General features: G+C 39.3%; 1 protein-coding gene across 1 annotated transcript; it reads right to left on the bottom strand.

Annotated features, from left to right (window-relative positions):
* Window positions 1–2780: 2780 nt before the first annotated feature.
* On the bottom strand, window positions 2781–9755 carry loxl5a (lysyl oxidase-like 5a). Its single transcript, XM_044129375.1, has 8 exons — window positions 9703–9755; window positions 7559–8585; window positions 6501–6609; window positions 5217–5354; window positions 4277–4433; window positions 4009–4104; window positions 3789–3904; window positions 2781–3701 (listed from the first exon to the last, which is right to left on the bottom strand). Exons 2-8 carry the CDS (start codon window positions 8451–8453, stop codon window positions 3695–3697), a joined length of 1518 nt encoding a protein of 505 aa, XP_043985310.1. The 5' UTR covers window positions 8454–8585; window positions 9703–9755; the 3' UTR covers window positions 2781–3694.
* Between the last annotated feature and the right edge of the window lie 2492 nt (window positions 9756–12247).

The raw sequence follows: 12247 nt of genomic DNA, 5'->3' as shown, positions 1-12247 counted from the left end.
TGTGTCTCACAGGAGACCATTTTCCTGAGCTCTGCTTCTGCATGTCTCCTCTTATGTGTGCTTTATGTCTCTGGAGCCATTAAACATCCACAGGTGAACATGTTTCCTTCGAGAGCAGACATCCTAACATTGTCTGGCACTCACATGCAAAGTCCACAAAACACTGTAAGCATTTGGACCAAATATTTAAACAAAAAACAACTAGAGAGTTTCAGCTTGTCAACCTTTTCACCCAAATCTGCCTTCTCTGCACTCTGCCTGACATCTCCTCCTCATCAGAAGAAAAACTTCTCTGCCAAGTTAAACTAGTCGGCCCAAGAAATTTTAAAAACAGGATGCATTCACTCAGTTAGCCAGCTAAGCATTTTGATATTTATACAGCAGCTGCATAATTCAAAACACCACCATCATCAGACAGGAAAGCTCCTGTTAGAGGCAATGATGTGCGACTGGTCAAACTCACACACGGTACTACTTGTTCTTCCGGGCAAATATTGTCCACTCTACATCAGACACAAGACTATGTCAGACGAGAGAAAATGATTTCCTCATTTAATTTCCCCTCTGCTTGCACAAATAGCTTTCACTCCTTGGTGCCGACAAACAATTCCCTGGAAGGTAAACACGAGCCACAGACAGGGAAACAGAACGTCAGCATCAAGAAGGCGCCAAATTATTTCACTAATGATGCGAACTCAGTGCTTCAGACTCGGCACACAGTGGACAGCACTAAAACCCAACACATTTCTGTGCCTTCAGTGGCATGTTACGTTTGTATTTTAAATTGTTTTAATCAGCTGCATTTGAACTGATAAGTTTAGAGAGTTCGTGTCATGCACACTGGAAAGGTTTTTCATCATGCGATCACTTCCCTCTTTTTTTAAAATCTCTATTCATTGAATTTTGTTAAATCCAGTTTTTAGATATACTTAAATGTTTTCTGGTACTTCTAAGATGCTCACTTTTTCAGTCTTGCAAAAGCATTCACACTGTTTTGACTTTTATAAAGTAGAGCATAAGAAGTGGAAGAAAAAAAAACTTTAAACCTTTCCACAAATAAAAATCTGTAAATGGTACCATGCACTTGTATTTCATCCTTTTAAGAATGACACCCTTAAAAATCTAATGAAACTGTTTTCAAAACTCACCAAAGTTGTAAATATAAACCATCTGTTTGTGATTTATCCTCAGTATAAGTCCAAATGTTTTGCTCTACCTCAGAGGAAGGTTACAGATAGTCTTTGTACAAACACCATCATGAAGACCAGGAAGCACCGCAGACATGTAAGGAAAGACGTTTTTGAGAATTTTAAAGCAGCGTGAAGTTACTGAACAGTACCAAATAATACTTTTTTACTGAACATCTCGCAGAGAACATCGATGAATATAGTAAGGCAAGAATGTCCACGAAAGCTGAAGATTTGTGCAAACCAAGTATTAATGAGGAGCAGCCTAAGAGAGACCTGGAACAACAATGAACAAATCTCTTGGCTGGATAACTTTAGTTGTGCGCTCCATTAATCTGGTCTTTATGGAAGAGTGGCAAGAAGAAAAACAGAGCATCTTTTGCTCATTTATCTCAGTGTCATCATTATTACTTCATTCATGATTTCTTATAAATTGTCTGACTAGTGGCATCAAGAGGATAAATCAGATCTTTCACTGGTATTTTAGTTTTTTTTGTTGGTACTACACACACCTTATTGTCATGAAACTGCCAGTCAGCTGTGAATATCCACCTTTGCTATCTCCACTAACAAACTAAGAATTGGTCTCTTGTGAAGAACAAGCTCATAAGACACATTAGAAATAAACTTTTCTTAATTCAGGTCCTCCTTTTGGTTTGTTTAAAAAACATCTCTTTAGCATCCCTGCAGTCTGCCCTGTTGGCTCTGGACGCAGCCTTGCAGACGGTCAGCCCATGATAAGAATGACAGAGTTGAGGAGACACTGAGGTCAGCAGTTTGCAGACGGGCTTTCCTGGCCGTCACCGGATCTGTGGAATTTCTCTTCTCCTTGCCATCTCTCACAGGATCGGCCTGCAGGCTCGGCACGCCACCCTGCCCTGAGCAAACAGCACCTGGAGACTCTCCATCACACTCAGACCCACTGCAGCGGCTCGGCTCTTTGGGGCCAAAGAAGGCGTGAGCTCCACACAGAGGCAATGTTTGGGTAAGAGGATGAATGAAATGGGTTTCAATCTCGAGTAATGTGATTATATGTTTTAAAAAGAAACAGCAAAGCACCTTAGAAAAGTGAGCCAAAAATACCTTTGAATGGAAAACTCCATGAGCTCACTTCTAAACCTCCTGCATATTTCTTGCATAAACATCCTGAGCTACTTTTAGATGACTTTACATTAATCAAGATTTTGAACACTGCTGAAATATAAACCTTGCTGCAATGAATGTGTATTCAGTTTAAAGAGTCTAAAAGCATATCTGCTTATAGAGGAAATGTGGCTTGTGGTAGGATATAAAAATACTAAAAACAATCTCTGTATTTAAGTCTGGGGTGTTTTCTTTTTTTTTTTTTTGGATGACAAAATTAAAAAGAGGCAAAAAGGAAGCATTGTTCAACAAAAACAAAAACTTCATTAAGTATTTATACCCTTTGACATGCCAGCTTCTAAACAGCGTGCCACCAAAACCTGGTGACAAAGTGCAAATAAACCGAGACATTCCCAGGAGACTGACATGGAGCTATTGCCAGATGAATGTTTTCCCAATCAGTCACCCGCTGCAACGCAGCACAACAGATACACACAAACAGGCACCTGGTGTGATGCAGTGTTTATTTTCCTGCTATTTCCCAGACATGAACATGCAAAGTGCAATAATTGCAGCTATTTCTCGGAGAAGTCAAGCAATGAACCACCCAACATTAAAATGCTCCTCAGTTTTCGGTGATTGCATGCTTTCATCAGCAGGAATAATTCTGCTTCAAAATTGGTCATGAATGGATTCCCTGTGTTTAAACAGAAACCCAGAAAAACATCTAGTGTAAGACAGAAAAAAAATTCAAAGAAATTGTTCTATCAGCTCAATCTCACAGTGGAAAAGACTGGGCAATGTCTATTAAAACTCAATTCAACTTTATTTATGAAGCCCTTTATAAAACTCTAGTGAAAATCAAAGTGCCAAACAATGTCAAACCAAAACACAAAAAGCAAACACTGCAATAAAATACATTAAAATAGACAGAAGGAAAAAAGTCACACAACTTGAAATACAGAAATAAAGCAAAATTGGCCTTTTACTTCATAGTTGACACTTATGTAAATCTAGGAAACACATTTTCTTGCATGTAAGGCAGGCATACATTTATTAGTTAACTTCTGTCTTGTATTGCTTATATATACTGAGCTATTTTTGTTCGTATAAATAACGCTATATTAGGCTTATCTATCATTAGGTACAACATATCATTTAAAGCCTCTTTCACACATATGAATAAGTCTGGTATAGATTCATAAAACATGTTTAAATACATTCTTCTTTTGTTACTGTAGCAAAATGAGGATAAATCCAGCTGTTGGAATGAGAATACTTTTTAAGAAGGGGGGCAGGATTACCAAGGATTATCATTGTTTGCTACTACAGAGTAGCAAACAATGAAACAGCATCAAAACAGTAGCAGCTTTACTTTAAGAACAACTAAAGGTTATTAAGCACATGTCTGTGTCTTCTGCAGGTCAGCTCCTGGAAAACAGGGACAACACTGATTAACTTTAAGTTGTCTCTGGTTGAGTCACGTTGGAAAAAACAGGCGCTACTCGTCAGACTTACACAACAATCCTGCAGTTTCTTGCCTGGACGTAGCTTCCCGTGTATCTGATGTCACACCAGAGCTCGTTGTTGGAGAAGTCGGACTCCTGGACCAGCTGGGAGGGGTTCACCATCACCTGGCAAACAGAAAACGGTAACGTACAAGATAGATTCTGGTTAAATTCAAATCTACTGTAAATCAATGAAATGTGAAAGTAGTTGATTTGATCTGCAGTTCTACCTTGAGAACGTAATTTCCAGGTGACACATCAGTGATATCGATCCACTGGCAGTCAATGTTAGCATGATATGTATCATAGCATCCAGGACCAAGCCCCTTAAAACAAACCAAGATCATTTTACTCATGTTTTCTGTTTAAATGCTGGGTTAATACATTTTATATGTTCAGAAAGTGGGGTTTAAACACCAGTAAATTATCTAAAACCAACAATAAGATGAAATTATAAAGTAGAAATGAAAAAAACTGTGTGCATTAGTGCAGACTAACCTGTGTGTGAGCAGTGCAGGCAAAGCGTCGCCGTACTCCCGGGTCACATGAGGTGTCCTCCAGACAGAAGCTGGCTTTGTGCCCCTCAGCAACCTTCTGTCCAGTGGCGACGTCCAGAAGGTCGTAGTTACTGAAGGCCTCCATGCTGTGGTAATGTCTGCAGAGAGTCGGACATGCAAACAAACACACTCAGAAAGGGGGACTGCTTTGAGCCGAACACGCTGTGGAAACTCAGGTTTCTGTAAGTCGTCGCAAAGGGGACTGTACTGTACTGTGCAAAGGTCTTGAGGCATCCCTAATCACTATGTTTTACTTTCAAGAAGCCAGACTTTTCTAAATCATTTATTGTTTGCTACTCAGATCAAAGAATAATTCAGTCATTAAAAACATACACAAACAGAATGTCGACATGCACACTTCAAATATAATATTTCAAGCTTTAAACAGCTGCCCAAAAGCGTTTAACAGACACAAAAATCACTCTGGTCAGATTAGACCAAAATTGAAAGGTCGTTGACCAGAGTGTGGAAAAAACAGTCTATCTTCCCTCATTGGTTGTTCCACTTCCCAATCACATTTAACATCACTTACTTAGACATTTTGTATTCTGGGACAAAGCAAACAAAACCTGAGTTGCTTATATGTGTGCATGTGTTATTATTACCTGGCACTGTTTCCAAGTGGCTGTTTAAGGTTTGGTGCACTAAATGATTAGCAGATTTTCTTAAATATATATTTTTTATTTTTACCTTTTCTATTTCAAAAACGGAGACTAAACAGAAAATGATTTACATAAAAATTGAAAACGATCATATATCAAAATAAAATCCAACTGAGAATCTGTGTCCAGACGTCTGCTTCGACTGATTTGGATGGATTGATTTTCTGCTCTTTACCTTTATGAGCTGATGCTGTTAGATGTTTTTATGAGGGAACTCACTGGTGACAGCTGTGCCATTCCCACTCATGTCTGGGTTTGACAGGGAGGAAGTCTGCAGTTCCCTGGTTCTTCACTCTTTGTGGGAAGCGCAGTAAGACTCTGTACTCCAGGTCACTCACACTCGGACCATATGCAGACCTGCAGAGAAAGGAAATCCAAGACAGCTACTTACAGCACATGCAGGATTGAATGACCTCATCTTTACAAAACGTCGTCCACCTGACATACACTTCGCTGCACTTTAAATTCCCTCTGATCGCCCTGCACAGCAGATTTACTGCAGTGGTGGGTTTGAGTCATGAATTGGTGGCTTATATTTTCAGCTCTGAAATCCTTTGCCTTTCCTTTCAGGGTTTGTTTCCCTGGGCAGCGCGGCTCCTCAGATCCTCCGCAGATCATAGGAGAGAAATCCTGAGCAGTGGCCAGGTTTGTGCCCAGCCGCTCTGCCACTGAGCTGCTACATCCAAGTAGCCAACAAGCATGAGGACAGCCAACTATCCTCATGTTGCAGCCCAAGTCCTAATGACTGTCTTCATCAATTCTTCAAATGGCAGCCAATCAAATGGACAAATTCAAACATATTAACTCCAATTTAATCCCATTTGCTGAACAAGTCCGTGTGAGCAGCTTGGCACACACTGCATTGAGAACGTGTTCCTACAGCTTGAACCTTTACACATATTGGGGTATTACAGATTATAATTGTGAGCTTGAAGGATAATGACATGCTTTCATTTTTTTTTTTTTTACAATAAAAACTTGCAAACATTTGTATCAACCCCTTTTAATCTGATGACCATAAGTTAAGAAAGACAGTGTTGAAAGAAAGCCATGAAAAGTCCTGTCTGTCATTTTCCATAACATGTTGTGGAGGAAAAAGGTCTGATTAGATACATCTGCATAAATCATCCCCACTGTAAAGCATGGTGGTGGCAGCATCATGCTGTGAAGATGCTAGATGTTCAGTTTCCAAGAGAACAGTGACCCAAAATATTCAGCCAGAGCAACAATGGTGTAGTTTTTTTAAATTACCGTATGTTACTGCCATGCATGCCACATTTTTAGATTTTCCTTTGCAAGACATCTAGAAAATAATGCTTCACAGCACAGCTGTGCCCTACCTATGTCATGTTATCTCCCACATAAATCCCAATAAAATATCTCACTGTTTGTGGTTGCAACATGATTACATGCAAAAAAACAAAAACAAAAAACCCCAAAAAACTGTATGTGGTCCTCAGAACAACAAAAATGGTGAATTTTTGTTGTTGAACATAACAGTACCTGGAAAGGCAGTTTTCTTCAGCTGCACAGCGAAGTGCATACATCTGTACTCTCTGGATGTACAAGGCTGCTTGGATGTAGTACGGGTCAGGGATCAGGTCTGGGAGACCTGCCAATAATAAAATATAAGTTACTCAAAGATAAAATAGGTCATTTTGTATGACTGGTCTTGTGATTTAATGCATAGTTGCAAACAGGATATCAGACCTAACCAGCTGGTGTGATGGATGGTGACTGAAAACCAGAAAACTCTTAATAACCCATTTATTCTACCTAATACTATTATTAGAGTGGTGGAATAAGATGCCCCTACAATATGTTTCAATGCTTTTTCTACACAAATTAAACTACTTGTTGTATAACTTTAATGCAATAGACTGTAAGCCAGTCTATTGAAACAAACAAAAGATGTTTCTATAGGTGGCATATTTTGCTGTTGAGCAGATTTGACATACTTTACATTTTTACATAAAACAATCAATGAAACAGCAGAAGTAACAACAAAGTACTCAGAAAAAATACATCTATTTTCCAGCCATTGGTCTAAAGCCATGTCTTTGAGGACTGATTTGAAGCATTCTGTTAAATGACTTAAAACTGAAAAACAGCCAAAACAGAATATCCATAGGAATAAAAATTATTTATGAATTTTCAAACATTCAGAAATATTATGCGCACACTATCGAAATATTTGTGAGAACATTGAGCACATAAAAATATAACATGCAATAAAATTGGCTCAAGCAGTGCAGAACTTGGTGCTATTAGCAACTTATTTTGTCAGATTGAATGTGAATTGGGCAATGACTGTTGCTAAATTGAAACTGATTCCAATGTTTTGAACACATTTTTTATTTTTCAGCTGTAAACATAGTAACAATGCTAGATGTATGACGCAGACACATTTAGATTATATTAAAGGATTGAACTGTGAGGCCTGGTGGTTTTAGAAGATTCTGCTTAGGGTCCCATAAAGCTTTTGACCGGCTCTGGATCATGATTTACGGTTGATGTCAGACAAATAAACTAATTACTATCTAGTCTGCTGTTTGTCTCACCGTTGTGGAAGAACCTGGTGCCGTGGCCGGTGCCCGGTGGGTTGCGCGCGTTCAGCCGGTTCCTGCGGTCTGCTGGGTAAATATTATAGAAAACCGAATTCCTGTGGTGGATGCTGTGTGGATCCCGAGGATCACCTGCACCTGTTGTATCTGGACTCCTAGGAGGGAACTGAGTCTCAACAGTGTTGCTGGAATCATCCACCTCTGGAGTGACTCTGGTCAGGGATTGCGTTCTGATCTGCGGGGTGACTCGACCGTCACTAACCAGGTTGACCCAAGATGATGTGTGGACTGAATCCGAGCCCTCAGGGGAGCTTCTATCGACTTGGCTGTGCGTCAAATGCTGCGCTCTTGTTGGTGGCGCAGTGGTCTGTTGCGCGCCGCTGTCCTCCGCAGCAGTACCCCGGCCTCCTCTGGGGATTCCGCTGCCGGAAAACTCCTGGATGAAAACAGAAGCGCTACTGTTAGCCGGAGCCTGGCTTGAGTGATAATCCACAGCCACATTGGACTGACTCTGTGTGCCGGTCCGAACCGCGGACAGGAGGTACTGCACATCTGCTCCAAGAAGCGACGTGTCTATTTGGTCATTTTGCTCAGAGTGATCCGAGTCTTGGAGGCTCATAGACCTGGTTCTGGTGACTCTCATGAGCGCAACAGGAGGGTTGACTTGGTTTAAATTGTTTTTTGTTGTTAGTAACATCTGGGTGCGTCTCCTGTTCTGGGAAGGCAAGCGATACTGAGTCCCAGTGCTGAGCAAACTGTACACCTGACCGTTATTCTCCCACTGAATGCGCTGTCTCCAGGGGCCAACAGGCGCGCGTAAATGGTCCTGACCGGCGCCTAAACGCACCAGGACAACGAGAAGGCAAGTAAGAAGACACCAGATCTTCTCCATGGCTTACTGAGATTTTAGTCTCTCTCCCTCAAAAGTCCTGCAACTGAATGAGTGTGGAGGGATACTTGAGTTAGACCAGGAGGAGAGGTTGCAAATCCACTTGACTTCGTCACGCACTTGCGCACAGCATCACTGGCAAGAGGAGAGAGCGTGAGGGAAGTCTCACCCATGTGGGCAAACAGTTTTATTTTAGATTTAAATAAATAAAATCCTGAAAGTTGTGAAAGTAATTACATTAACTGTACTAATTAATGTACAATTAATGTAAGCGGAATTCTACTAATAACATATTAGTTCAAATCTTCTTGGTCAAAATTGCTTTTAAAGTGTGTGTCAGTGATGAAGTGACCAAAGAGGCACAATTTAAAAATAAAAAAATCTAAAAAAGTGTGGCATGCATTTTATTAAGACCCCTTTATACTGATACTCATAAACTTGTTCTTTTCAGTAATCATCTAGTAAGCAAATATATTTTTTTCTGTAAGGTCAAAGTTTTGTTTTAACATTAGAGAACAAAAATTTAATAAAGACCAAGGAACACATTAGACAGGTTAAACTAGTGGTATAAAATGTGGTATAAAATTGTTTAGGGGAAACAGTAAACGTGGAATAAAGTGTTTTAGTCACGTTCGACAAAATGAATCCTTTTTGGCCTATACATACAAAACTTGAAATGAATCTAACTCACACTGCCCCATGTCAAAACATGGTGGTGACAACATTATGCTGTTCCTTTAGCAGGCTCAGTGAAACTGCATAGAGAGAGTTGACTGGAGTCTTGATGAATCTCAGTAAAGTGCAATTCTGGAAGAAAATCTAAAATCAGGACTTCAGATGAACCCATAATGTCCTAATTAAAGTCCAGATCTAAATACATTTCAGTATTTGTGACAATACTTGGAAATTACCATTCACAGGTGCTCTCTTTTCAGATTTTTAATTGGGAAAACATTATGTATCATATTTCTTCCAAAGCCTTTTTATCTGCAACGTTATGTTTGTCTAGGGGTGGGGGGAAACACAGGGATGTGAATTCAGCATAAAATGTTAAAATCAATAAAGTCAGTGTCAGACAATCAATAAAGTCAGTGTCAGACAAAACAACACAACTTAAGTTCAGACAGCCCAAAACCTAAAAATGTAATTAAAGTGAGTTGTTGTTTTTTTTTTGTTTGTTTGTTTGTGTTTTTTACCTACTTAGCGTGTTAAAAATAAAATATAGTGTCCGGTGATCACAGTTCCAATTTACCTTTCTGCCACATGGGGGCGCTGAGTCCCCACAGAAAGACTGGCATTTCCTTTGTGTGACTCAATGTTTCTTGAGATCTTCATCAGATATGAGGCCTTTTCACTGTTCCAAAACAAAGATGAGGCGAAAAATGTTTAATATACAATATTAATGAATTACTAAGAATAAATTCAAACCATAAACCATCCAATAACGTTTCCTAGATAAAGGTTACATAATACACAATTAGGTCTCTTTTCATGTAGAGGTTACTTTAAGGTCAGGTTTATTTACAGCCCTCTCACACGTAACAGTGGAGTTTAATTTAGCTGGCATCCTAGACTGTTAAGCAACAGACCGCTCTTTAAAATCTACACAGATATGTGACACTGTTTGCATTTCATAATGCCAATTTTCCAGCTCTTAGAAACTCAGGGAACTCAAAAAGATGTTGCTGTCAGCAACATTGGAGTGTGACTGGGCCAACTGTGGAACTCAGATTAAATTAAATCATTTTTCCTTAATGTATCCCGTCTCTAGAAATGTGACCAGGATCTAACCAGAGGATTGGATTCTTGCTAAATCTTGGTCCAAATAAGTAAGCTGATGTGTTTTATTTGCCAAACCCCTATACATTTCCTGCAATAATATAATTTAAAATAATTGCTTCTTGTAAAACTTTCTTGGTTCCAGTGGAATTTAAACAATCACAGACTAAAACTAAATTGATAGATTATGGACTTCTTCAAGCCAGAAGATCCATTGCATTATGCTGGAGGAGGATGGATGCCCCATGCCTGGGATTGTGGAAGAAAGAAATGGTAAATTCACTCGGACTGGAAAGACTAACATACATCGCCAAGGGCAAACACCGGGACTTTGAGAACCTCTGGGAGCCATATATGAGGATCATAGGGACTGAAGGCAGAGCTCATTAATGGGTGTCTTAAATGGATATCTTGACTACAGTTTTTATTTTCATATTGTCTTGTTATTTTTTATTTTTTTTTCTGTCATAATCTAAAGTGTTTTATATATATTATAACAAATGCAGGTTTGAAGGGTGAATGCGTGAGTGAATGCAAGTGTGTATAAGTACATGTTTACAATGTTAAGTTTGTTTGTAAATGTCCTAAAAGAGAAAATTCAATAAAATATATTGGAAAAAAAAACAAAAAACTTTCTTGGTCTCTTTCTAAGAGGCTAAGAGGGGATCTAGGCCTGGCTATTCCCTTTAAACACATTGTTTCAATTCATTTAGGTTCACAAGCTTTTTTAACGCATTGTTCTCAATTATCCTTAGTCTTCAACAATTATGTGTGACTGTTGAAGGTTTCTTCTTCAACAGTCACACATGCTTACCCAAACACTGGATCACACACAAACTTCGCATTGTGCAAAATGTCCTTACAATGTTCTGTGTTCAATATAATAGCATGAGCTGCAAAAACTCTGGGTTGTTGACTTTAAAAGAACAGCGTGAAAATACCAGAAAGAACTGCTTTTTGGGTAATTGTGCAATGTTTCATGAAATTATTTATCATAAATAACCCCTACTGTTTTGTGTTAAAAATCTTTGCAAAAACATTAACCACTTGTATGAGAACAGTTTCAGATCCTACTTTACTTAATTCATATTTCAGATCCTTTCTCTTTGAATGAGCCCTACATAAAGCAAAAAAAACCCCAAAACAACAAAAGAACAAAAACAAAAACAAACCACCAGCTCTAATTGCTGCCAGATCGTGGTAATAAACAGTCTCTACCCTGAAGGAACGCGAGAATCTTTCACCTTTGCCTTTGTTTCCTTCTATTTTGTCCTCAGTCATGCTGGCTGCCGAGACGTGCAGACAGACAGGTAGCCGCAGTCGGAGGGAACAGTGAAAAAAGACAGTAGCACACTCTGCAATCAACATGATGTAATGTTGTTTAGGGTGAAGTCTGCTTCACCTTCGTTTAAGGTGAAGCAGACTTCCTTCACCCTAAACGGCATAAATATATATATGTATACATGCATGAATGTGACAAACAGAAGGAAAGCATTGTGCATGTGTGCCCGCGGTGGGACATAATTACAGGGCAGAGGTTCAGTTGACACTGTGAGCAGATTATTATTATTACTACAGTCTGCCACTTTCATTTATATCTCATTAATTACACCACTAAGAGAGACACTTTTCATGCACCAAACAATCCACATGATCATATTCTGAATCTGTATCATTTTAGATCAAATACACAAAGTACACAAAACTGTTTTCTGCAGACAGAAAAACAGTTGGACCTTTTGTTCTAATCAAGCTTGTTTCCAGTGTTCCTCTCCATGTGGCGTACGGCACGTTATGCACATTGTCTCATTGTGATGCAGCGTAGTGTAAAACCACCCAGCACAGCACTCTGTTCCAAAAAAGGCGTGTAACGCCCACAAAAACAGGAAGTAGTTCAACAGTGTTCTACATATGTAATTGAGGACACCGAGTACCAGCAATAAAGCAGAAATAGCTGTCCTCAGAGTTGTGGTTTGCTCTTGGGTAGAAATTGTGAAAGGGTTTCTGTCTTATGCTGG

The sequence above is a fragment of the Gambusia affinis genome, linkage group LG10 (genome assembly GCF_019740435.1).
Source record: "Gambusia affinis linkage group LG10, SWU_Gaff_1.0, whole genome shotgun sequence".
Classification (NCBI taxonomy): Eukaryota; Metazoa; Chordata; class Actinopteri; order Cyprinodontiformes; family Poeciliidae; genus Gambusia; species Gambusia affinis.
This window is presented reverse-complemented; position numbering and strand designations above follow the sequence as displayed.

Excerpts from the sequence above, each read along its gene's own strand:
- loxl5a (XM_044129375.1), bottom strand. The coding sequence starts at position 8,453 with ATGGAGAAGATCTGGTGTCTTCTTACTTGCCTTCTCGTTGTCCTGGTG. Across the intron at positions 6,610-7,558 it reads CACCAGGTTCTTCCACAACG|GTCTCCCAGACCTGATCCCT; the intron begins GTGAGACAAACA and ends TATTATTGGCAG. Across the intron at positions 5,355-6,500 it reads GAAGAAAACTGCCTTTCCAG|GTCTGCATATGGTCCGAGTG; the intron begins GTACTGTTATGT and ends CTTTCTCTGCAG.